This window comes from Pelodiscus sinensis, chromosome 13 (genome assembly GCF_052426305.1).
Source record: "Pelodiscus sinensis isolate ZL-2025 chromosome 13, ASM5242630v1, whole genome shotgun sequence".
NCBI classification, from domain to species: Eukaryota; Metazoa; Chordata; order Testudines; family Trionychidae; genus Pelodiscus; species Pelodiscus sinensis.
The window spans coordinates 44726783-44752981 of record NC_143064.1 but is presented as its reverse complement, the minus strand read 5'-3'; the positions used below and the strand labels follow the sequence as shown (position 1 = coordinate 44752981).

The following is a 26199-nucleotide window of genomic DNA, read 5'->3' as shown; positions in this document are numbered from 1 at the left end:
CACAGTCCCTTTTCACTCCCCAAATAACAACTTCAGTGCATCCGCCTTCTCCAGACACGCCCGTTTACTGAGTATCTCCGGCCAGAGACGGCGAGTAATCTGCTCAGTAAATAGCAACAGGCTGCCCTTGGGGCCATCTCTTTCTCCTCCTCCCTTTCTGGAAGAGGCACACTGAACTCAGAGCAGCCTGAAAAACCCCCTTGTGTGGTTAAGGGAACGAGGCTGAAAACATGGAGTTCAATGTCTGCAGCGTCGAGGTGACTCTCAAGCCGTCCTAGAGCCAGGACGTGCTGCAGCAGAGGAAGGAATTCCCTGACTACCCTGGAGAGAGGCTGCCATTCCTGGCCAGGTGAGGGCTGACATGAGCAACCGAGAGGCCTTTGCCATCTCTAGTGCTTCTGAGTCAGGCTCAGAGAGAGGTGCCTGATGGAGGCCGTCTCAGGTACAGCCATGGCCTGTACTCAAATCCTCCTCCTCCAAGTTTATTTCAAATACTGTAAAACACACACACAAAACACAGAGAACGAACAGTACGGGGGTTACACTGGGCAGGACGGAGGAACCCTCCCCCGATGACTGCACCAGGTCAGCCGGTGATGAGGTGAAGCTGTGGCCTCGGGCGCCTCCTCCATCCCACCGGTCTTCATCTTCAGGGCTGCTGCCGGGGTCACCAAGTGTCTTCTGAGCTCTGCAGAAGTAAAGGGGAACACTTGAGGGGAGGGAAACTCTGCTTTGAGTGACACAGGCAGGGGAGGCCTGTGGGAATGGAGCAAGAGCAACCTCATCATCCCACTTCGTAGGCGGCTTTGTGGGGGCTGCAGCCTTTCCCTAGCTCTGAGCAGCACAGGGCAGACGGCTCAGTGCCTGCCTGCGCTATTCTGGATTCCCAGGAGAAATACAGGCCGCGGCCCAGCCCATGGGAGCATCCCACAGCACGATGGCAGCTCTTCCCGGAGCAGCGCTCCTGCACTTCCACAGCCTAGGGAAAGGAGGGACCCGCCTTTAAAGAGATTTAGCACAGCGGCTGCAGACGCAGGGTTTCGCTGGGTGCCACTGGCCAGTCGCTGCTCTCTCCAGGGCAGCTGAATACAGTCTAGCAATGCCTGCGTCTATCCTGCAGCCCAGTCTAGCCCCTCAGCCTCCCATTTGACATGCAACAAAGGAACGTGCCACCATGGCCTTCCATCCAACCGCTGAGGAGCACTGGGCGCCTCACCTCCTGCCCCGAGCAGCAAACAAAGCCCACAAGCCCCAGCCCGGTAACTCTCTGACAGACATCACAGGAGATGCACCAGACACAGCAGTGACCCTCCCTACAGCAAGGCCACCCTATGAGGCTCACAACCTTTCCAGACGACTGTATCCTGGCCGGAGTCTGATTTGCCCTGCGTACCCAAGTTTCTCCTCACTTAAAAACTACTTGCTTACAAAATCGGACATAAAAATTCAAAATTCTCACAGCCCACTAGTACTGAAAAATGGCTTCCTTTCTCATTATCCCCATCTTCTTACTGTGTATTTTAGAAATGTGAGTCTATCAAGAACTCCTCCTAAACAGTAAGAGCTAGGACACCAAATTTGGTAGGCAGCTTCCTCTCATCCTAACTTACAGCAAGGTCAGAGTTTGGTTGTGCCAGGACAATGGGATGTGCCTGGAATGGGACTGTTTCTCATAAAACGGAAAGGGAGGGGTCTGGTAGAAGGGACAGTTATAATGCAGAATGACCACAGGGGGGCAGCAAGGGGCCAGCGATGGGGACTGAGACAGTGCTAACCCTACTGGGCAAGCATGGAGCAGGGGTGAAGAAAGGGACACTATCTACTATATATTTCAAAGAGTTTGCCTGTGAGTATGTCTGTCCCCCAGCTGGGGGATATACACTCGGCCCCTGGCTGTGCTCAGTGTACCTGCAGCGGCTATGGACAGGCGCTTCTCACCTGGCCCCAAGCTGCTGCAGTGAGAGAGGGTTGGGGCTGTCCTCTCTCCCCACGTCAGCCTGCATACTGAACCCCTCCTCCCCATCCCCATCCCGGATCAACGACGGAAATGAAGAAAAACAAAATTATTTGTGTTAAAGACCCGAACAATGCTGGGTAAATCTTCTGGTATAATTATGAATCAGATGGAATATGAACATTGCACTTACATTTCAGTGTACAGGATACAGAGCAGTATACACAAGTCACTGTGTGAAATTTTAGTCCGCACCAACTACTCTAGCACTTTTTGTGTGGTCTGTCGTACAACTCGGCAAAAATCTCGAGGAGTTCACGGACTCCCTGGAAGAACTCTAGGTACCCTAGTTGAAACCCACCAGCCAGCCAGCCCCAAGCAGGGCAGGCCATAGGGCATCCAATTCAATGGCCGTGTTGGGGGTCTTCTCCTTTTCAAACTGCCCTCTACATTTCCCCCGCACCCTTCGTTCACGCGAGCTATCCCACCACCTTGCTGCCTGCAGCCTGTCCCCTCCCAGGAACGTGGCCTCCGCCCCATCTCACCTCCTCATGGAGCCCCAGTGGATTTCTGGATCTGCTCCTTCAGGATGAGGATACTTTGCCTTTGCTCTGGGGGCAGCATGGCGATCTGGTCTGCAGTCAGCTGGAGAACCTGCATGATCAGGGCGGCCTGTGGAGAGAAAGGGCAGGATCTGCAAGGTCACGTGCAAGAGCAATTTCCCAAGGAAGAGGGGGCAGCAAAGCCAATCGTGAGGACGCTACCTAGAGACCAGGCTGCTGGAGGGAGGAAAGCGAAGGCAAAGAGCAGGAGCAATATAAACTCTCGCGAAAGGACCTGGCTCTTTGGCCACAGGAAACATTTCAAACCACCCGTCTTGCTGCTGCTACTGATCATTCTCTTGGGAAGCTGCAGGAGCATGAACTCCCCAGCTTGAGTTAGCCCCAATACAGAAACTACAAGACACCGGCCTCTCTTGCCGTGCCAGAGAGGAGTGCTGAGTTCATTCCCATGGCAAAGGGTATCCCGCCTCCATACCCCCCCCCTCCGAGCCAAGTTGCCCTTTGTTTACTCACCTTCTCGTGGTCTTGGGGGGTGACCTGGTTCTGGCCTGGGCTAAAGCCTCCTGGCTGGCCAGCTCCCTGTACCACTGGCCCCGGCATGCCGCCTCCTTGTATGCCTGCCCCTGGCATACCGCCACCTTGTATGCCTGCCCCTGGCATACCGCCTCCCTGCATGCCTGCCCCTGGCATACCGCCTCCCTGCATGCCTGCCCCTGGCATACCGCCTCCTTGTATGCCTGCCCCAGGCATGTTGGGAACCTGTGGGAACAAAGAGATGGGATGAGGTGGGTCCTTCTGCTCTTGGAGAACTGCACACAGCCTGGATTCAGCCAGGGAAGGCCCCATGTGCCCTTGGATGTAATGCAGGTAACGTCTGTGGCACCATGTAAGAGGCCCAGATGGGGGCTGGGAGGGGGGTGCCACAAGAAAATAGGTCCCCCAAGTTCCAGAAACCTTTGTTCACATAACCCCGGCAGTAACAGAAGGCCAGAGGAAGGGTGGCCTCCAGGCTGACACTGGATTCGACTACACTGGGTTCAGTTGCAAGCTCTGTCATCAACACGCGCGTAATCACAGGCAAGTGACTTAAGGCCAGACTTGTAAAGGTTTTTAGCCGCCTAACTCTCGCTGAACTCAATAGGCGCCAAGCACCTAAACACGTCTACAAACCTGGTCCTTGGGCTTCCTGTGCCTCAGTTCCCTCTGTGGAACAGGCCTGCATCCTTCTACCCACTGCACTCTGCTAACGACCGGGAGGCGCTCGCTACGCCTGAGGAGTGCACGCAAGCTGGCCTGCTCCCCACAGAAATGCCCTGGCTCAGTACTTGGCTCCTTCAAGCTAGCAGAGCTGGAAACACGGCGAGCAGAAGAGAAAGGAAACCACGGCTCCCCCCACTGCATCGTGACGAGGAGAGTAAGTCACAGGAAGAGGCCGGGGCAGATGTGACCTGGGGGAATCTCTACAGTTTTTCTAACCTTATTATAGATATTTTGCGAGTCCCACGCAAGGGGGTCAGACCCAGGACAAAAGCCAGCAGCCCACGCTGGTAGTACCCTGGTGCTAGCTGGCAGGGAGGTGTTGACCTAGGACCCCTGGGGGGGTAGTGCTGTCAACCCCTGAGGTTCTCTGGCGGTCGGGTTGCATTAGTAGTGGGACGTAGGCTGGTAAAGCACGGATGTCACTTCGAACCCGGCCCCTAAGCGCTGGTCAGTATCTGTCAGAGTAAGACTAGGGCGGAGGATGCTGCATGTACCTGTCTAGGTCCCTGAGGGCCACTCGCTCCCAAGTTAAGTGGCCCAGGTCCTTGAATTCCACCAGGCATTGGGCCCCTTGGGTTGGGGCCAGGACCCCTGGGCTCCATGCCTCTGGGCTCCATGCCTCTGCCATCCATGCCTCTGGGCTCCATTCCTCTGCCATCCATGCCTCTGGGCTCCATTCCTCTGCCATCCATGCCTCTGGGCTCCATGCCCCGGGGCTCCATCCCTCTGGGCTCCATGCCCCGGGGCTCCATCCCTCTGGGCTCCATGCCCCGGGGCTCCATCCCTCTGGGCTCCATGCCCCGGGGCTCCATTCCTCTGGGCTCCATGCCCCGGGGCTCCATTCCTCTGGGCTCCATGCCCCGGGGCTCCATTCCTCTGGGCTCCATGCCCCGGGGCTCCATCCCTCTGGGCTCCATGCCCCGGGGCTCCATCCCTCTGGGTTCCATGCCCCGGGGCTCCATCCCTCTGGGTTCCATGCCCCGGGGCTCCATTCCTCTGGGTTCCATGCCTCTAGGATCTCTTCCCCCTGCAGAGAAAACACATGCCCTAAGCAAACCCCGGCAGGGAACTCTATGATGAACATCGTGGGCACACACCCACTTTTGAAAGTGAAGCCTCCTTTGGTCTCGTGACTGGCAGAACACCAAGGAGGGCCAGAAACAGTGCATGAATGGCACCCAAGGACAAATGTGAACTTCTCCCTTGTCCTGTGTAACTGCACCCTTCTCCCCTAGTGCCTCGCGTCAGCCCTGGGTAACGCTCTTGCATCTCCCTTCACCGCCCAAGTGTCCCCCGCCTTCCCATTCTCCTCACATCTCTACAGAACCAGCTTCTCTCTTGGTCATTTCACATTTTATTTACAGCCACCGTCTCACCTCGAGCATCCATCAAAGGCCCCCTTGGCTCTCCCATCAGTGGCCTGGGTTCTCCCATTGGCCCGCCCCTCATTTCATGTGGGGGTGGGCCACGATTGTCATGGCCGGGCATATGGTGCATGGGTGGACCCTGGTGGGGCGGCCCAAGGTAGCCTCTGTAGAAAAAGGAGGAACACAGAGAAGGAGAAAGATGAGCATGTGACTCAGGCACCAGCGTGGCACTGAGAGGCGCAGTATTTTGATCGCAGCACAAAGCCGGCCACACAGACAGTGGGGGAGTTTGGCGTGGAAGGAGGGATGCTAATCTTCCCGCCAACGCCACCCTCCCTTCCCGCCGCACAGCCGTGTGTACCTGGATCGCCAGCACACATCGCTCTACGTAGCCAGCACGGGACCCGGCAGGCAGTGCCACTTAACCATCGCTCCCACAAGAGGCCAGGCCAGGAGCAGGGGAGTCAGAAACGCCACGGCTCAGATTGGTACCAATTCATCCTCTGGCCCACTCACCTGGGCTCCACTTCTCCAGTGACCGAGAGCAGGGTCCCTCCCCGGGGGTCGTTTGGAGCATCACCCAGAAGGCCCCGGGGTGGTGGGCCGCTGGCAGGTAGTGGTCCCCGCTGCATAGGAGCCCTCGGGTCCGGCATGGGCACTGCCAGGGAGGCAAGCAAGGGAAATGAGTGATATCAAGAACAGTTACACCAAGTCCTCCTGTAAGAAAGGACCACGCCTGCCGCCCCGGTGGTGGGGTGCAACCGAACCCCATCCCCAGTGCCCCCCATGGCTCACAGACACACACTGGCTCTGGAGAGAGGCCACGCTGCTGTCCATGGCGTGGCTGGAAGTGCTGCACAGCAAACAAAAAGGAAACCTTCCCACAGACAACGCTGCAGCTCGCAGAAGCGGGTGCCCTCTGTGCCAAATTCAGCCCTTCCTGCACCCTGCAGTGACTGTGCTGACAGAAGTCGAGAACGGAGCTCACAGTAACTATCCACAAGACTGGTCCCACCCAGTGCGAGTCACAAGGTCAGCGCAAGCCTAGACAGCCCAGACCCAGGAGGTCAAACCCAGACGCCCCACGTCCGTGAGGTGCAAAAGCTGAGCGTGAGCCTGCTCTCCTGTCTCTTTCCTCACGTACTGGTTAATCTTCCCAGAGAGAAGACCGCTCCGTGGAGAACCCCAGACGCCCCCTAAGCCAGGGGGCAGATGTGCCTTAGCAAGTGCTCCCTTTCACACTGGGCCAGCTACACAGAGCCCACGACCCCAAGTGAAGAGAGCCCTCGTGCTGAAGTCCAGGCTTTTTCCATGCATTACACACCGAGCCCCATGACAAGGGAGCTGGCAGCTGTCATGGATACCTTGAACTCGCTCGATAGATGCAGGCCTGGCAGGTCCCACGGGCGAGAGCTGCAGGTTTCCTGGGTGAGCAGCAGGAAAAGAGGGAAAAGAGCAGACACATAAATAGCACAGAGACGTACGCACGCACAGACTCACGGACGGCCTCCTTTCCCTGGGTGGAGTGAGTCCTGCTGACTCGGACTGCCTCTTTTGAAGAGACGAGGGATGTAAAATCCCGGGTAATCAGTTACCTGGCTAAACGTTAACTGGTTAACTGCTTACATGGGTGCAGGAGTGGGGCCACTCCAGGCCACAGCCTGCTGCGGCCAGGCTGGAGCGGCCCCTTGCTCGGGCTGGGCTGGGGGTGCCCCCGCATGCAGTGTGCTGCTCTGGCTGGTCTGGAGCAGCCCCCTGCCCCCATCGGGCAGAGGGGCCGCTCCAGCCCCTGCTGGCTCATCCTAACTGGTAAGCCTCACCTGCTGAGGACAATGCTGACTGGTTAACCATTCGCACCCCTAAAGGAGACGCTGCCCATCTGCAGGCCTCACTTTCCAATAACGCCCCTGACCAGACACCATCCAATGCCAGTCCTAGGCGGGGGACGGCTTCTCCTGCACTGTTAAAAGGCCACTCACTCAACACTGTTTTCATGGCTGAGGAAGGGACCTTGACCGTCTGGTCCTGCTGCATTTACACTTCCAGTTAGATTATATTAACTGTGTAGCCCTGAGAGCTGCCGAATTCCTTCTGCGCGTGGGAGGTGGCATGAGGTGTCAGGCTGTGCCTGCGTGTGCCACGAGACGGCGCCACTGCCTCTGCTCAGAGCTTCCCCGAGCAACGCAGCCATTAGCCAGTTTGGTTTTAGCACTGCTATTCAGACCCCGTGGACAGCGGGCACGTTGCTAAGAAGCGTATCCACTGCTTCTTGGCAATGCTCTGCACAGCAGCACGGAGGCCCTGGGGGAGCAGAACCCAAAGCTGAAATCTCAGCAAGGGACTTGCTATGTTCTGCTAGAAGAAGGAGGGATAGCTCAGTGGTTTGCGCATTAGCCTGCAAAACGCAGGGTTGTGAGTTCAATCCTTCAGGGGGCCATTTAGGGATCTGGGGCAAATCTATTAGGGATGGTGCTTAGTCCTGCCATGAGGGCAGGGGGACTGGACTCGATGAACTCTCAAGGTCCCTTCCAACTCTAGGGGATAGGTATAGCTCCATATATATACACACGCACTAAGGGAGGATATTGACTCTCCCCATGGCCCACAGCAGGAAAGAACAACCATCTCTGATGTGGGAAACGGCGCCCACTGGCCGATGAGATGCCCCTGCTTTAATGGACACTGGCATACAGTGCGGCTGTGAACAGTTAACTGGTAAGCAGCACCCTAAATGGGTGATGTTTACTGGTTCCGAATAACTGGTAAGGGCTGGAGCAGCTCCCCACTTGCCGTGGACTGGGAGCCGGCAGAGCCAGCCCTGGCCCCAGCATGGGGGCTGGGAGCCAGCAGTAGTGCAGGCCTGGAGGATGCAACAGTCCCCAGCCTGGATCCTGGATCCTGCTCTGGATCAATGTTAAGTCAACCTAACGGTTAAGGGGTTAAGTGAGTAACTGGGATTTTACATCCCTGGTGTACTGCCTTCCACACGTGGAGGGAGGAGTAAGCGAAACATCTCCATAGGAGCACTCTCTGCACCATCCACACCCTCATTCTGTGCAAAGGAAAAGCTCCTGCGCCCTCTCCTGGCCAAACAACAGAAAGCACGGACAAATCTTCCACAGAGCAGGCACTTGCTGGCTCCCAGACCACGGGATCTGCCAGGTGTCAGAAAGAGAGTTCCTGGAGAAAGCCTGGCGCTCCCTGCTCACAAGACACACACTCAGACAGAGGGACAGGTGCACACGGACTCACAGACAGGCTGGGAAAACGTTTACACATCCCGTTAGCTCGAGGGAAGGGGGGAGGGTCAGTTCTGCGGGGGGGATTCTCTGTTCCATCAACATCTCTCCTGGCACTAGGCCTTGAAAAGTCTCAGCGGGGAAGCAAGGAGCCCTATGGCACGCTGCAACCAATGTGGCCTACCTTGTCCACGTTCCAAGGGCACTGGTCCACCCCCCGGCATCCCAACCTGAGGTTGCATTCCTCCTGGGGGGAAGGGCAGAGAACTAGTTATCTGTCCCCCCAGATAACTATAAAGACGCCCCACCCTGCCTCGGACAGAACAATTTCCACCGAGCCTGACAAGCGGTAGAGACAATGGCCCCTTTCTAGCTGGCTGCCCCAAGAGTTCCCCGTGGCTTCAAATCTCCCCCGAGGAACTGCCTCTCTCTCTTAAAAGCCTGCAAGGCGCCTGGGCCCATGGGACACGTTGTCCCTGCAGAAGCTTTGGGCAACTTTTACAGTTTGAATTCAGACACGCAGAAGGCAAAGGAACATGCTCAAGGAGCTCACCTCCGGGAGCCATGGGGCCAGGGCCTGGGCCGGCTACTGAGGCTGGCATCTGTCCTGGGGCTGGCACGCCACCCTGCATAGGAGGCTGCATCAGAGGAGGAGCTCCATTTACATGCATGCCACCCTGCAGAGCAAAGAAATCGCATTGAGAACCCTGCCCCAGCAACAGACATGAGCATCGTTCCCTGTACCACGTGGGGAACCCTGTGTCGTCCCCCACCCACACACACACAACCCTTCTCAACACCACACATCCATATCCATCTTCCACATGGGGACTGCACATCCCTAACCTCCATTCCAGGAACGTAACTGAACAGATGTTCTTACTATGGGCTGTGGCTGGGACGCTGGGGGATTCTGCTGGTTCATCTGTGCGTTAGGACCTGGCCCTGGTCCTGGCCCTGGTCCTGGCCCGGGCCCGGGCCCAGGTCCAGGCCCAGGAACTGGCTGTGCGTTGCCCGGAATCAGAGGCGGAACAGTGGTCTGACGATGCAGAATTTTCTAAAAGCAGAAGATGGAGGAGAGAAAAGCTGTGAGCGCACCAACTAGACATGGCTTTTCCTGGCATCCCCCGCAGCCCCGCCTCTCCAGTGTTCTACTGAGCCCAGCCCGGGCTCGTACATACCAGAGCGATCTCCGGATCGACGATCCTCATCACCACTTGGGCCTGGAGCAGAGCGTACGCCAGCTGAGGATTCTGGAGCAGCATGTTCCGGGCCTCCTGAGGGCTGTTCTGCACACACAACTGAAGAGCAACACGCAGATCAGAGCTCCCAATGGGCCTTGCTGTTGCTCCCCAGGATTAAGCCCTTCACTGCTAACTGTTGCTGCCACCCCACTCCTGCCCGGAAATGCAGCCGTGGCAACTTTGCAAGAGGCAGGCATGTTTTGTTTCATGTGCCTGGCACGTTACACCGCACTGGCACGGTTAACAAACCAGCAATGCACCTGAGACTTGTCCACTCTAGGCTGTGGACTGTCTGAAATATAGGGACATCATGAAATCACACAGCTCAGGCTGCTCTGCATCCCACTGTCCATGCTCATCTCCTCTCCTCCACTGGCCACAGTATTCGCCAAGCTAACAGAGCAGTAGGAGGCTAGACAGCTCACCTCCCCGCCTAAGAGCAGCTCTGGTTTCCCCCAAGTCTCTACCTGCTTCTCACTGTCCAAAACAGTGAGTTCAGCTGCTAGACCAGCCTTCTTCCTTGCCCTGTCTGCTTACATTCCTCCTGACTAACCCTCCAGACCTGGGGTGGCCAACCCATTCTGGGCAAAGAGCCAAGAAATCAGTGGATCCAGCGTGAAGAGCCGGGGCAAAGTTGTCGAGAAAAAAAATAAAAAGGGACTCCCCTTTAAAAGGAGCCCCCGGTCACATTTGGTCAAGGAGGAAAACAAAAAAACCCACCAACCTCTGTCCCTTTAAGAAAACGCATTTAAATGCTTTGAGAGGCTTTTTGGCCACATCAGGCTCCCGCCGGCTGACGCCATCTTTAATTCTGCATCTTTAATGGACGCGCCAGACGGCTCCCCAGTCCAGGTCAGCACAGGAAGTCCGGACGAGACGGCTGTTTTGGGGGGGCGTCAGGACGACTTACGAGCCATGGCGGGTGGGGGGCTTTGTGAGCCGCATCCTGGGGGGGGGGGTTGCATGCGGCTCGTGAGCCTTGGGTTGGCCGCGGCTGCAACAGTGACAATGGCACGGTGTTGTGAGTGAGGAGCTGCTGCTGCCTGGTGCCTCATGGAATGGGGGTGGAGTTATTGCACAGCAAGGCCACGGTTGCGAGTTCGTGACGTGGTTCCAGCCTTTTTGTTCCCACTCACCTTCATCTGCTTCATCAGCTCAAACATCTGCTCAGGTGGCAGGCTGGCAACTGCCCTGCTGATGGACTCAGGGGCGTCTTCAGGGTTGATAGGGTCTCCATAGGGTGACTCTATGATGGGGGCACCTGTGCCCAAGCCTGGCAGCGACAGAGGGGGGAAGACAAAGAGAAAAGATTAAATACACAAGAGTCCTGGGAGCCCTACGCTGCTGGGTCTCGGTTTCAATTCACATCACAGAAGCCGCCAGCACAATTGCTGGTGTTTTCCCACACTGACTCCTTTGGCCGAAAGGCCGACGCTGCCAGGCTATTGGGCTCACAGCTGCTTCTTCACAGGCAGAACGGAGGGAAACGTACTTTTGAAATAGATTCAGGAGTTCCACAGAACTACAGAACTTGAAGGGACCTTGTTAGGTCATCAAGTCTAATTCCCTGCATTCATGGCAGGACCACGCACCATCTAGACCATCCCTGACAGGTGTCTGTCTAACCTGCTCTTCAATATCTCCAGGGATGGAGATTCCACAACCTCCCTAGGCAATTTACCCCAGTGTTTAACCACCCTGACAGACAGTTAGAACGTTTTCCCTACTGTCCAACCTAAACCTCCCTTGCTGCAATTTAAGTCCATTGCTTCTTTACATATCCTCAGAGGTTAAAGAGAGAATAATTTTTCTCCCTCCTATTTGTAACAACCTTTTAGATACTTGAAAGATGTTATTGTGTCCCCTCTCAGTCTTCTCTTCTCCCACACCAAACAATCCCAGTTCTTTCAGTCTTCCCTCATAGCTCATGTTTTCAAGGCCTTTAATCATGTGTTGCTCTTCTCTGGACCTTCTCCAGTTTTTCCACATTTTTCCTGAAATGTGGTGCACAGAACTGGACACAATACTTTAGTTGAGGGATAGTTAAAGACTAGTCAACTATCCGATAAGCAAATGCAAATGCTGATCGGATAGTCAGTCGACTAGTCAATCCCCCCGCCACACATATACACACCCCTCCTATCAGCCTCTGATAAACAGAGGATAAGGACACCATTCCTACCCATCCTGGCTAATAAATATTGATCAACCTAACCTCCGTGAATCTATCTAGCTCTTTTTTGATCCCTGTTAAAGTCCTAGTCTTCTCAACATTCTCTGGCAAGGGGTTCCAGAGGTTGACTGTACACTGCATGAAGAAAAATCTTCCTTTTGTTTTTTTTAAACCAGCTACCTATTAATTGCATTCGGTGACCCCTAGTTCTTATGTTATGGGAACAAGTAATCAATTTTCCTTATTCGCTTTCTCCATACCTGTCATAATTTTATAGACCTCTATTATATCCCCCCCAATCTCCTCTTTTCTAAGCTGAAAAGTCCAAGTCTTTTTAATCTCCCTTCATATGGCACCCGTTCCAAACCCCTCATCATTTTTGTTGCCTTTCTCTGAGTCTTTTCCAATGCCAATATATCTTTTTAGAGATGAGGTGACCACATCTGTTCACGGTATTCAAGATGTGGGCGTACCATGGATTTATATAGAGGCAATAAGATATTGTCTCTTATTCTCTATCCTTTTCTTATCCCTCCTACTTGCTAACTTACCTGGAGCACATCAGTTATTGGTGAGCTTCTCACTGTGAACCTCATCACATTACGGGAAGCACACTAGATTTTATGCCTCACTTAGCAGATTTCTGTTTCACGTTTGAGAGGTTGGTTTAGGTCATTCGTTACGGTAGCACTGACCCCCCTTGACTCAAGGTTCAGACTCACTCTTCAGCTCCTCCTTGTTCTTCTCGCTGGCTGCATTGTCCACACGCAACGCCCTCCCGCTGAACTCGCGCCCATTCAGGTTCCGCATGGCACTGAGCGCCGTCTCCTGGTCTTGGTACTCACAAAAGCCATATCCCTTCGGTTTGCCTGTCTCCCTGTCATACACCAACCTGGATGGCGGAACCAAAAGAATCAAAGCCATTAGGCATAGTACATGGGCAGAATATTACATGATACCAAAGCATTTTCCAGACTGGTAACACCATCTTCCCCCACCCTCCATGCAGTCCCCAACAGGATGAAGGACCATTTTGTTCAAAACTTGTGCCTGCCAAGTATACCCGAGACCTGTCTGCTTGTGGCTGGTGTGCTGATAAATGCCAAATCAGTGACTGCTGAGACCAGGCCTGCTTATAGGAGATGCCCAAAAGAGAAACAGTTCTCACCTGAAACTGACAACAGGGCCGACCTCTGAGAAAATGTCCTTTAGCTGCTCCTCTGTGGCTTCATATGGGATATTCCCCACTATGGGAGAGGGGAGCAGTGTATCAGTACAGACCTCGAATACCAGGAAATAACATAGACATGAACTTCTCTCCACGTGAAAACAGGAAAAACAGAAGGGAACCAAGGGATGGCAAACCACAGGGATGGCTGCATTCTGGCATGCTACTGCAGGACTGCAGACTTTTGTGTATGTGCCATTGCTCCAAATGCTTGTGTTGGAGCAGTATCCTGTTGCCAGTACAGAATCCACTCCGGGGCACGTTTTAGGGCTCTGGTAATGAGACTCAATCCAGATTCAGGTCAGAAGGAAAGTGGGCAGTTATAATGCAGTCAATGTTTCTTAGAACAATGGTACCCTATTTTGGGTATGATACCACTATTTATGTTTCAGGAGTCTGTGGACTGTTCCACCAGACTTTCCTCCTCCTCCAGAATGCTTAAGTTGCCTGTCTCCCTTTCAACTGTGCCACCTTAACCCACCATGGAGCATAAAATGCTTCTGAGAGATGGGGTATGCCTTCACGACTCACTGGCTCAACGGGCAGTGATCGATCCCATGTGTGTGTGTGTGGGGGGGGTCAATTTACTGGATGTGATAAAGCAATCACTCACTGAGCAGTCTCCTGTTAACTTGGATATTCCACTAAAAAGAGTAAAAGGAGCTGATAGGAGAGCGTAACCACTGAAGATCCTGGGAGATCTAAGTATGTCGACTTCAGCTACATTATTCACACAGCTGAAGTTACGCAACTTAGATTGATGGCCTGGGGTAGTGTAGAATAGGCCTAGGCCTAGGAGCAGTCCAAGATCTAAAGTGAGATTTTAAAGTGTGTATAAGACATGGGAGATAGCAGGCATTGGTCCAAACAGGAAGAGTTTAGGAAAAGTTTAGGAGTCTTCATGTGAGAATGGGCCAATACTGGTTAACAGTCCTTCTTTCTTCCCACTTTTACTACCAGTATCAATTAGTGCAGGTCACAGGTACGTACAATATAGGAACTACTGTGAGCCTGGGACACGTTCCTAACCCTTTACAGGCGGGTTGGCAGGTCTCGTTTCATGTTTTTTCTGTCATTCTTTTCCTATTGGTTTCAGTGAAAATATTGGTGGAAAATTTGGTTTAATCAGGGTTGGCGATTCCTTATCTCCATTTCCACCTGCCTGAGGAGCATGCAAGGCCCATGCTGAGGAAGGTGAAGGAGACAGTGCTAACATTTTCACACAGCACCCCACGGTGTCTCACTATTCAGGGCCCAACTGAAAGGCCACTGATGTCTATGGACTTTGGCCCTTAATCAGTGCAGAATAGTCAAAAATTGTGTGTATCCTTTTCCACTCCATTCATCATATCAACGAGCAAAGAACGTGAACACAGAAAGGCTCTGAGAAGGATGTCATGGCAGAGGCTACATCCCCTGTGAGTAGAGGGGAGAGAGGAGGTCACAGTCCCATCAGTTCCACTATCACTGGCTAGTACCTGATGCTTCCAAAGGAGGCAACAGCGGGCTCCACTGCACACCCCTGGGGAGGCACGGGGGGGGGGGGGAGGGAATCCTACGGGTACCTACCCTGTGACGTGAGCCAACGTATCCAGCCCCTTTCCAAACCCGCCTGCAATGTGACTGACACCCAGAGCAGCAAGGGGGGGGCCTCTGGGAAGGGTCCCTGATGCCGGGAAGGGGCGGGGGGGGGGGGTCGCCACACTCCGAAGAGCGGGGGCCTCTGTCCAGGGAAAGCCCGGGGGGGGGGGTCTGGCCGGCGAGGGGAGCAGCAGGGAAGGGGGGGGCTGGGCACCGGGGAAGAGCCAGGGCGGGAGGCAGGTCGCGGGAGATCCCCCGGGAGCTAGGGAGGAACCGGGCCGGGGGGGGTCCCAGCGCTGCCCTGCCCCCCGTGACGTAGCTGGGTCCCCCCCCCGGCTCCTCCTCACCGAACACGGAGCGCAGCGAGCGATCCACCGCGGGGTCCCGCACCGCCAGCCCCGCCATCCTTCACCCGCCGCCGGGGCCGCGCTTCCGGCCCCCCAGCCCGCCCCTTCCGGCCCCCTCGGGATCCGGCTGGAAACACGCGCCGCCACTTCCGTTCCGCCCGAGCCCGGCCGCTCGCTGGCTGGCGGCGGCGGGAGGCAGCTCCCCGCCCACAGCCAAGATGGCGGCGGCGGGCGCAGGATGGCAACCGCCACTCGGCTCCGGTGGGGGGCACGCACCCCGCGCGTCTAGTTCCGCGCACGCCAGGGCCTCGTGGCTTCCCTCGCGTGGCAGGGAGCCGGGGGGCGGGGTGACTGCATCAGCAGCATCCTTCTCGGGGGGGGGGGGGAGGTGAGAGGCCGGGGCGTGTGGCTGGGGGGGTCGCCTCGTGGGGGGGGGTGCGTGGTGTGGCTGGGGGGGGGGTCTCCTCGTGGGGGAGGGGTGCGTGGTGGGGGTGGGGGAGGGGTGCGTGGTGTGGCTGGGGGGGGTCGCCTCGTGGGGGAGGGGTGCGTGAGGGTGGGGTGTGGCTGGGGGGGGTCGCCTCGTAGGGGTGGGGGGAGGGGATGCACGGGGGTGGGGGCTGCAGGTGTGAGGGAGTGGGAAGGGGCAGGGGGGGGAGGGGGGATGCCTGTTACGCCCTGCGGTGACTGGGGCAGCGGGTGACCAGTTCCCGGCGTGCCCGCCTGTGCCTAGCCCTGGCGCTGCCGCGCTCAGCAATGCGCCTCCAGGGGCGCCTCCCCTCCTGGGATTCTGCTCCGTGTCCGGGGTCCCGAGCACTTCGGGGGCCCTGAAGCATCCGTGCTCCTGTTTGCCCTTCGAGCACAGTCACACTCCAGGTAGAACTTACAGAACAAGGACTGGTCCTGCAGCACCTTAGAGTCTGACCAAAAATGGAGGTAGTGTCCAGCATGAGCTGCCGTGGGCACAACCTGCTTCTTCAGCACGCCGAGGTGTCAGCCTCGCTGCAAGGCCCACCCTTCCGCCCAAGTCTTTGGGTGCTGCTGAGAGACGTTCAGGCTGCATCCAGCTGGAATTGTCAACCGCAGATTGAATAGCTTCCCTTACTGCCAAGCCATACGACTGAGCCTTGATTTCTTCTCTTTCAGGATCTGTCAAGATGGATGCAAAGAATGTGAATTCTGGTCCCGTCTTTGCGCTTGTTACCAAGTCACAGTTTGCCCAGCGGTTCAGGTGCAGTGCAGAGACGCAGAGGGAGGGGAGGAAAGCTGTGAGACATTGTTTTACCTGTATTGAGCTGAACGCATGGTCATGAACATGTGTTCCACTCAGAACAGAGTTTAAAAAAGAGAAAAGAAAAACCAATCCTGTGCTCGCGGGAAGGCCAGGATTGGAATAGCTGGGGCTGAGCAATCAGAAACGAGATACAGAGCTTGTGCAGCCAGCACTTTCCTGTACTGTGCCTGGCTCTAGTCAGCACTGTCATCCCATAGCCTTTACAATGGCAGGTATCATTCCCATTTTACAGAGAGGAAACCGAGGCACACAGGAATGCAGTGACTTGCCTGAGGTCACACAGTAACTCATTCCAGAGCTGGGAATAGCTTCAGCTCTCCTGACTCTAGACCAGAGGTTCCCAACCTTTTTCGGTCCCCGTATCCTCTTGGCTTTTAGTAAACCTTCCCGTACCCCCTATTCAATATGAAAGGAAATAAATTATAGACTCTAGAATCCACAACTTTTTTCACTCACACTACTACTTTTGGAATATTTCAATTAGGATACTCTAGTTATTTACCAATTATTCCCCATACTCCCTTGACAAGCTTCTCATACCCCCTGGGGGTATGCATACCCCAGGTTGGGAACCCCTGCTCTAGACCATGTGGTTTGTTACTCCAAGAGATGATGGTCTCATCAAACCGGTACTGAACAATGCGTGCAGAGCTTTGCTCTGCTCAGGCCAATATGAGAGGATTGCAGAAAGCCTAGAGAACATAACATGAAATGAATGACCCCTACATCCTTGGACTTGCAGGGAGTATTTGGCGCGAGAGGGGATTCTGGATGTCCGTTATCGTGTGCAGAAGCTTCTGGACAGCACAGTGGCATTGCCTGTGCTGGGAGAGAAACTCACGGAGCAGCACTTGCAGGCGCTGCGGGAGAGCCTGCCCCCTGAGACGACATGCACCCTGACTTGGGTCCAGGTCAGCAAAGCACTGGCTTCCTCAGCAGAAACAGAGATAGGATTTACCACTCCAGGCTCTCATGTCCTGTCTCTGTGATCGGCTGTGTCCTCATGGGTCATTGGCACGCCAAGCCCTCCCAAACGGCACTTTTGCCATTTGTACAGACAGGAGTCGAAGATGGTGAAATTCATCCCTGACTCTTTCTGCCGTCAGTTGAAGGAGAATTTACCTGAATTCCCTGGGACTAGCTTAGTCTTGCCTGGGAGCTCTGGGGTGCAGATAGACTAACACAGCTACATCTCTATTACTATTCTAGGTAGAAGAGGAAACTAGTTTCACTTTATAATCCAGTTCAGTCTCTGAGTGTTTTATTTAGGGCCCAGTACCTGCCAGCTGCCGAGCGTGGTCCGTTCCTGTGCAAGTTAATGAGAGAGGAGTCCATTCGGCAGCTTGTGGGGGCACCTGGAACCTCACGATCAGGTCCCTTTTTCTTGGGAGGGTGGGAGCATGTGTTTGAGCTCAGCTGGGCCAGGGCTGCTGGAGGCCCTGCAGCTGTGCTTCTCCCTAGCAGGGTTTGAGTGAGTTCGTAAATCTCAGCTGAGGGGCTACTTAGCAGACACCCACAGGCACTGAGGGAGCAGAGACTCTCACGCTAGCGCAGTGGGAGATGGGGTTGCAGGGAGAGGTGATATTGCATTTTAGCTGCTCTCCTGCACCAGTCTGCGCAGCGTGCAGCCCGCTTGGGGCAATGCCCTGCATCAAAAGGGCTTAATTCCTGCAGCATTCACAAGCAGACGAGCCTCCCTGCTTTATAAAGAGATTGTTCCCTTCTTGCTGGGTGCCCATCACAGTCTCCAGGAGCTTTATTTGGAGAGCAGTGCCTGCTCCAGCCTGCGGGTTCAGGCGGTTGTGGGTTAGTGCAGCCAGCATGATGGAAGGGTCATGTCCAGCCAGCTGGATTTCCCAGTCCCTGGGGGAGATACAGGAAAATGTCCAACACAGCAGCTATGGGAGGGAGATTCCCCCTACGCACACCCGTGTCGCAGCTCAGCGTCCAGGGCGGGAGGGAGCCTGTCTTAGCATCAGTGATTTCTTTAGTGTTTCTCTCCCAGGACCCCGTTCCCTCCAAGGCGGCACGAGTCCAGTCGCCCGCTCGTAAGCTCAGCAGCGAGCTGCAGCGGTTAGTGTCGGGCTCTGAGGGCAGGTGGTCCGATGAGCTGGCGGACGATCTCCCTCGTTCCTGGCAGCGGCACGGAGACCTTGTCCTGCTGAGCGAGGACAGCTTCAGGGCCGCTCTATGGAAGCAGCTGGGTAAGAGGGGCCTGTGGCTCTTGTCTTTCAAGATGCACTAAACCAGCCTTCTCTAACCCACCTGCCCGGGGCTCTCTTCCAGGACCAGAGCTCTGGGGAACAGTGGCTTCTGCTCTGGGTGCCCGACGCGTAGCCAAGCGAGGGCGAGTATCTCCAGACGGGGTGCGATCCCCGACAGTGACCCTATTGCTGGGCCAGGATGGCTGGGTGGAGCATGTGGACAATGGAATCAGGTAGGAAGGGGGGAAATGGGGCAGCAGAAGCAGAAAGGGGCTGTGGAGCCAAGGTGCCCCTGGGAAGGGAGTGCTGATCAGCCCCGTGTTGGTGGTTCTCACTGGGCCGATGGTGTTTTCCCAGATACACGTTTGATGTCACCAGGTGCATGTTCTCTCCTGGAAACATAACAGAGAAGCTCCGGGTGGCATCGCTGCCGTGTGCAGGGGAAGTGGTAGCAGATCTCTATGCAGGTAACTGTCCTGGGGCCATGGGAGAGGCTTGGCTTCCTCCACCGCATGCCGCCGTCCTCCGGGCTTTGGGACAGGGTCCCACTCGTCCGTTCCGGTGCGTTTGCTGGGACTTCGAGAGCAGAGTCTGTGGGCCCTGGATTACTGATCCCCATCACCCCTGTCGGGGGCTGCTTCCAGACAGCAGACTGCTCTGTTTGTCCCAATGCTCATAGTTTGCTCACCTCCACCCCGTGCCGCTGGAGTTTCTGTCCGGAAGCCAATGCTGCGAGTCAACAGCAGCTTCAGCCCCGGACTTTCACCCTCTCCTTCGAAGTTCTGCCAACAGCCTCAATCCCGTAGTTCTCTGCTGCTGAGAATGAGGCCTTCACCCTGCACCTGCAGCTTTGTTCCCACCCTGGGGGTGTGGGCACTGCGCTGTCAGCAGCGTCTCCCCTGTGCCCTCAGGGATTGGCTATTTCACGCTGCCGTACCTGGTTCATGCTGGCGCTGCCTTTGTCCACGCCTGTGAGTGGAACCCCCATGCCGTAGAGGCCCTGCGAAGGAACCTGGAACTGAATGGCGTGCAGGATCGGTGTCAGATCCACCCAGGGAATAACAGGCAGGTGAGCACGGAGCAACCCAGCCGTGGCTGAGAGGTCGCGGTGGAGACGGAGGGGGCAATTCCAAGACAGCCTCTTCCGTCTTTGCAGCTGTAGGAGACAAGGACCTGGTGCATTAAGGTCTGGTCAGACCCACTCCATAGATCTAGAGCACAGAGACGAGAAGGAGCTAGTAGGTCCCATCGCCTGCAGTGTCCAGTGCCCCCCAAAAGGCCACCACTAATGGAGCTGCACACCTGTCCCTTGGGAAACTGTAGGTCTCTCTCCCTGTCAGGTCTCCAGTCTGGCTAGCCCGCAGGTCCAGCTCAGCCCACTGCTCTTAGAGGCATCCCCATGCACCTTTCTAAATAACTCACACGTCACACACTTGCCCCTGGGTATCAGATTTTGCTGCATACTTAGTCGTTGTTCCAGCCAAGCTGTCCCGACGCTCAGCTTTGTTATTGTCATTGGTAATGCCGTAGTGCCTAGCAGCCCTAGTAGGGGACTGGGATCCCCCTGGCTTGCTGCTGCACAAACTCAGGTGGTCCCTGAAACAAAGAGCCTCCAAAAGCTTCCGAGGGGGAGCCGAGTGAGTCTGTAACTGGAAAAACGTAAACAAGGAATAGTCAGGCAGCACCTTAAAGGCTAACGAAACATGTCGCCGGTGTCGTGAGCTTTCGTGGGCACGGCCCACTTTCAGCTGAAGAGGTGGCTTGTGCCCACCAAAGCTCACGACACCAAAGAGCCTTCAGTCCATCTTGATGGCCGTGTCTGTCTGCCGGAACACACGGGCTCTTGCGTGCTGCAGCCAAGCAGGTTGACTTTCAGGGAATATTCTTGGCCTCGGTGGGCAAAACCCTCTTGGGTTTAATGAAAACTGGGGAGCCAGAAGGGGGAGATGAGGGATCCGCAGAGCCCTGGAATCTGGGGAGCAGACCCAGCGCCTCACGTGCCTCCGTAATGGTCTGTAGCTCGCAGAACACTTGGATGGCATTCAGTTCCTTCGGCTCACCTGTGAATCCTCCCAGGGCTGGCTCAGAATGACTCACCTCCACCCCAGGGAGATGAGCATGGCATGGGGGGACACAGCCCTCGCGGGAGACCCGGGCGTGGGGGTAAAGGAGGGGAATGGAAAGCACAGGGAGCTTGCCGGGGGAATGGAGGCGTGCCAGGAGCATGTGCAAGAAACTTGGCCTACAGAACCAATGATGCGTCGGACCAGTTAGTTAATTCTCAGATGGACGGGGCTCTGGGGAAGGGATATGAGGAGGCACAAGGGCAGTGCTGGGGCTTTGAGCTTCTGGAGAAGCCCAGTTTACTCCCAACGCCAAGCAAGAGCATGTGAGCTGTGCCCACTTGCACCCACCCCTTCCTATGGCAGAGAGCAAGAGACAGAGCTATGGCCGCCTTTATATGCTGCACCCCTGAGGCAAAGAGAACCTCTCCGTGCCCGGCAGTGCCTCAACTGGTGTATTCTCCCCTCCCCACATGGGGCTCTCTGTGCTGTATGTCCTGTCACCGTGACACCATCCTCACCTGTCCCTGTTGTTTGCAGCTTGAACTGTGGGACGTGGCCGACAGAGTGAACCTGGGGCTGCTCCCCAGCTCGGAGGAGGGCTGGCCTATCGCCTGCCAGCTTTTGCGGAAGGGCACAGGGGGCATTCTCCACATCCACCAGAACGTGGAGTCCTTCCCGGCGAAGGCTCTTCATTTGCACAGTGGCCACTTGGAGGAGCAGCAGCTGCAGCAATGTCCGGAGCAAGCTTTCTCCAACAGGCAGGAGGACCAGAGGAACTGCAGGAACCCAAAGGATGCGGACCGCACGGATTCTGGGAGGGAGACCCCGGCAGCCATGGCCAGGGCCGAGTGGCAGAGATGGGCAGAGACCACGGGAGCACGGATCAGAATCCTGCTTCAGCAGCTGCACGGGAAGCCCTGGAGGACCAACATTCTGCACATTGAGCCAGTGAAATCCTACGCTCCCCATGTGGATCACGTTGTCCTTGATCTGGAGTGCCGCCCCCTCTCTTAGGTCACTGGGAGAGTGGATTGCACCCTTGGGGTCGCCGGGGATGTCACCACCTCTGCTAGCAAACAGGCAGGGAGCTCAGGGCCCAAGCCTGAGAAGAGCACAAAGGCTACGCGGACGTGAGCGTTCCCAGACAGCACCCTGCGAACTGGCGTAGTGCGACTCCGGTCTTTGCCTTTTGCTCTCCTGGGTCCCCACTTCTCTCTAGACAGGCATGGAACAGCTTGACCTGACCATCTCGGTGCATCCCTGCTCTCTGCGACCTTCACTCTATTTCAGTTTGCTGCAGCCAAGGAAAACACTGGATGTGGGTTTTAGCTGCATGGGTCGCATCTTGCTGTTTTTCCCAGCAGGATGGCAGAGTTCTCTAGCACTTCGCTCCTCGTTCTGTTCTCCCCGCTGATGCCCGGAGGAGACCTGGGCACGAAACTTAGCAGAATGTCTCTGTGCAGTTTCATCACTTGAGCCAGAGAGCATCTCAGTTCTGCGCAGAGCCTGCCAGTGGTGCCAGACTGAGACTCACCAGACTTACGGCCCTTGTGATGTAATCCGAAGCAAATGGTATTCGTTTGCTCCGGATAGGTGAAGAACTCGGGGATGTAGTGCAGGCCATGTGAGCGCTGACCTTGCTCCCTCTGCAGTACGGCCCTGATCTTGCAGTCAGATCCCCGCTGAAGCAGATGGGACGTACTGTGGATTAATTGTGTGTACTTTATCACAGCCGGTAAGAACTTTCCTGTTTCTTTGCATGTAAGGGAGTTTATTCATCCTCTTGTTCCAAGTCTGGACCTGAAGTTATCTTGTTTGCCCATAAGTTTCAGGAAGCCCTGGCAAGCAGTTCCTCTGCTGCTCCTAGGGATTTGAGCCTGTTTTTATGTGAAATGGTGGGAAATGATGAGTGTGGCACTGCTGAAGGTGCCAAACTGAGATCTCTGGAAACCAAAGCCTCTCCCACAGAAAAGGTGCAGAGGCAAGGCAAGATTTCCAAACCCAGCAATTCAGTCTCATTCTTGGCCTGGATGGGACATAGGAACTGGCAAACTGGATCATGTCAGCGCTGTACCTAGTCTCCCGTCTCCAAGAGTAGCCAGTGCAAGATGCCTCAGAGAAGGGCGCCAAAAGCAAGTTATGAAATATCCTGCCCACAATAATAATTTCTTCCTGATCTCTGTTTGTTAGAAGCTGGTTTGTGCCCTGAAGCAGGGAGGGGGGCTTAATCCCATCCAAACAGAAAGGGATCTAGGGGTTATAATGGACCACAAGCTGAATATGAGTCAGCAGTGTGATACTGTGGCAAAAAAGCAAACGTGATTCTGGGATGCATTAACAGGTGTGGTGAGCAAGACACGAGAAGTCATTCTTCCGCTCTACTCTGCCCTGGTTAGGCCTCAGTTGGAGTATTGTGTCCAGTTCTGGGCCCGCATTTCAAGAAAGATGTGGAGAAATTGGAGAGGGTCCAGAGAAGAGCAACAAGAATGATTAAAGGTCTAGAGAACATGACCTATGAAGGAAGGCTGAAAGAACTGGGCTTGTTTAGTTTAGAAAAGAGAAGACTGAGGGGGGACATGATAGCTGTTTTCAGGTATCTAAAAGGGTGTCATAAAGAGGAGGGAGAAAACTTGTTCATCTTGGCCTCTGAGGATAGGACAAGAAGCAATGGGCTTAAACTGCAGCAAGGGAGGTTTAGGTTGGATGTTAGGAAAAAGTTCCTGACTGTCAGGGCAGTTAAACACTGGAATAAATTGCCCAGGGAGGTTGTGGAATCTCCATCTCTGGAGATATTTAAGAGTAGGTTAGATAAATGTCTATCAGGGATGGTCTAGACAGTATTTGGTCCTGCCACGAGGGCAGGGGACTGGACTCGATGGCTCTCGAGGTCCCTTCCAATCCTAGTATTCTATGATTCTTTGAAACCTCTGTATTATTGGCAAACCTCACCGTGCTAACTGTGGATATTCTTGTGATGCTAGTGCTTGCTGTTGTGAGGCCAATCCTTGCTGAGGTAAGTGAGAGCTTGTGGCAGTGAGTTCCACAGATGAATTGTGGACTGAGTGGAAAAAGTATTCACCACCTTTCACTTTCATGTGGTGTCCCCTGGCTCTTCTAGAGCGAGCCAGGGCGGAGAGAGCTCCTGATCTGCCGCCTTGATACCATTCATTGCCACGTCCTCTCGTGATTAATGGTGAGAGGGGAGCTGCCCATTTAATCCTTGGCCTTGATTTAGAAACTGCCAGAGAAGAAATTGGGCTTCTCAAAGGAGCTACCTGTTCACTAGGAACTGAACCAAAACCACCGAGTTGATTTCACAGAGCTTGCTGCTTAGCAGCCATGCAGTGGCAGTGACTTTTAATTACTTCTGACCTAAGCTGCATTCAGGCTTGGACTGAGAGATGAAAGATTCTGAGTCTCTCTTCCAGTTGCCTGCTTTTTATGGAAGGACAATTGCTCTTGCTTAGCCAGGGAGCAGGCTGAGTGAAGGGCTCATGCAGCAGGCCACTCTACGTAGTGTTGTTAGGGTTCCCTTTGTCCCTACCAGTGCCCTCCCCCCCAGCCCTCAAAACCGTACAGACTGTAAGGAAGGACCCCGGGGCGAAGTAAGTCTCCACAAGAAGCACGAAAGCAGGGTTTTAAAAGTGTATCGAGCTGTGAGCGGGGTCACGTGCTGATCTGAGCACAGTGGCTGTTCATTAGTGAGCAGTTTTAAAGTCTTATAAATATTTCCGAAAGTTTGTTTGTTTGTGTGTTTGTTCCGAAAGATCTCCGAAACTTTAAGAGCTAGAAACACCAAATTTTGAATGGATACTACTGATTTCCTAACTTAAATAACTGCATTGGTTTGTCTCGAAATTGGATCCCCCGGTTCCCCCACAGCCCCAATTGGGCCCACTGATCATTAGCTTAGATCTCTGAAACGTTAACAGCTAGAAATACCAAATTTTGCATGGATACTACTGATTTCCTAACTTCAATAACTGGATTGATTATATCTCAAAATTGGGTCCCAGAGACCCCCAATTGGGCCACTAATTAGCTTTTAGTAGCTCCTGATCATAGGCATTTGCTGGGAAACACCAAATTTGGAACTGATACTACTGATTTTCTAACTTAAATAACTAGATTGGTTATATCTGGAAATTGGTTCCCCCAGAGCCCCAATTGGGCCCACTGATAATCAGCTTTTAGTAGCGCCTGATCATAGAAACACAAAATTTTGCACGGACACTACTGTTGTCCTAATTTCAATAACTGGATCGGTTATAGCTCGAAATCGGGTCCCCCAGAGCCCCAATTGGGCTACTAATTAGCTTTTAGTAGCACCTGATCATAGGCATTTGCTGGACTCTTCTGTTAAGCGTGTCACACAAACTGCAGCTACGAGATCCTTTCACTAAGATGCAAGAAAAAGTATTTCCAATATACAGGCAGTCCCCGGGTTACGTACAAGATAGGGACTGTAGGTTTGTTCTTAAGTTGAATTTGTATGTAAGTCGGAACTGGTACATATTGTAGCGGAAACTCTAGCCAAACATTTCTCCAGAGCTCAGTTTTATTCTTCCACACTTCACTTCCCTCAGTCCTTTATTCTCAAGCTGAGGTGTCTGCTGAGAAAAGTCGCTCTGTGTCTCCCTGGTCTGCTGGGGGGGAGAAGAGAGGAGCGCTAGCTTCGCGTCTCCCTGGTCTGCTGGGGGGGAGAAGAGGGGAGCGCTAGCTTCGCGTCTCCCTGGTCTGCTGGGGGGAAGCAGCTAGTGCGGGGTTGCCTCACCCCGTTTGTAAGTAGGGATCCGATGTAAGTCGGATCCATGTTACCCGGGGACTGCCTGTAATGTTATGTTAACATAATTTACGTAGTTCATTCACCACACCTTTTGTTAGCAAGAAATGAGTTACGTATAAATGCGTTTTCTAAGCACATCACTAGCTATGTTAATTTCTTAAAGTCATATATAAGAGAAAAGTATTTCCAATAAAATATGCTATGTTAATGTCATTGGCGTAGTTCATTCATCACACCTTTTCCTATATTTTCCCCGGGCATTTCTGCTAGTAACAAATATGATGAAGTGATGGGCTGTGGTGGCTTTTTCTTCCCTGGTTCAACTGAGTTGCCATGGCTACCAAATCAGAGATGGTCACTGTGTGCGCTAAGCCCTGGCGGGGGAAAGGCGGGGGTTGTGGCACCGAGAATCAGCTGCCCTACCTGTCCCAGATCAGCTCTGTGTGTTCCTCCCCAAGTCACTGGCTGTTCCTTTGCCGAGTCCTTACCCACAAAGGGATTGCCCACTCCACACCTCGATGTGCCGTGGGCCTGTGTGCGGTGTTGGGAAGGCAAGTGATGGGAGCCCCCAGTGGTGTCCCGCAAGCCAAGGTGTCGACCTAGGATAGTCAGGAGTAGGGGAAAATGACCCTCGCACATTGTGATGAGCGAGACGTGGCTGCCCCCCTTTGTAACGTAGCCACATAGCTGGTGCCCATAGAAAATGCATGGAATGGAGAGCTCACACGGTATTCCCCGTTCTCATCTGCTCCTTTTCTTTGCCCACTATTTATTTTGAGACTGGCAGCATGCGGCCTGGCCCTTGTGCAGGAAGCAGAGCAGTTGGCTGGTGTATTTAAGCCTCTAGTTCTGATTGCACACTGGAAGTCAGGCTGCACACCGGCGTGTCACTGGCC

At 54.5% G+C, this 26199-nt stretch overlaps 2 protein-coding genes across 6 annotated transcripts; one reads left to right on the top strand and one right to left on the bottom strand.

Annotated features, from left to right (window-relative positions):
- Positions 1-461: 461 nt before the first annotated feature.
- On the bottom strand, positions 462-15096 carry CSTF2 (cleavage stimulation factor subunit 2). Of its 4 annotated transcripts, XM_089781659.1 has the most exons (16): positions 14957-15096; positions 12969-13047; positions 12523-12692; positions 10764-10900; positions 9565-9684; positions 9267-9440; positions 8937-9060; positions 8568-8630; positions 6509-6568; positions 5661-5802; positions 5154-5308; positions 4472-4804; positions 4272-4441; positions 3031-3276; positions 2500-2626; positions 462-688 (listed from the first exon to the last, which is right to left on the bottom strand). In XM_089781659.1, exons 1-15 carry the CDS (start codon positions 15012-15014, stop codon positions 2504-2506), a joined length of 2154 nt encoding a protein of 717 aa, XP_089637785.1. In that variant the 5' UTR covers positions 15015-15096; the 3' UTR covers positions 462-688; positions 2500-2503. The 4 variants fall into 4 exon arrangements, with proteins under 4 accessions (XP_089637785.1, XP_075752851.2, XP_075752852.2 ...); XM_075896736.2 differs by having other exon boundaries at positions 4272-4804; XM_075896737.2 differs by lacking the exon at positions 6509-6568 and having other exon boundaries at positions 4272-4804.
- On the top strand, positions 15093-25516 carry TYW2 (tRNA wybutosine-synthesizing protein 2). 2 transcript variants are annotated; one of them, XM_075896744.2, is made up of 8 exons: positions 15093-15217; positions 16100-16184; positions 16990-17158; positions 18253-18451; positions 18534-18684; positions 18809-18918; positions 19363-19520; positions 21055-25516. In XM_075896744.2, the coding sequence occupies exons 1-8, from the start codon at positions 15175-15177 to the stop codon at positions 21529-21531; spliced, it is 1392 nt and encodes a 463-aa protein (XP_075752859.2). In that variant the 5' UTR covers positions 15093-15174; the 3' UTR covers positions 21532-25516. The 2 variants fall into 2 exon arrangements, with proteins under 2 accessions (XP_075752859.2, XP_075752857.2); XM_075896742.2 differs by lacking the exon at positions 15093-15217 and adding an exon at positions 15597-15829.
- The last annotated feature ends 683 nt before the right edge of the window (positions 25517-26199 follow it).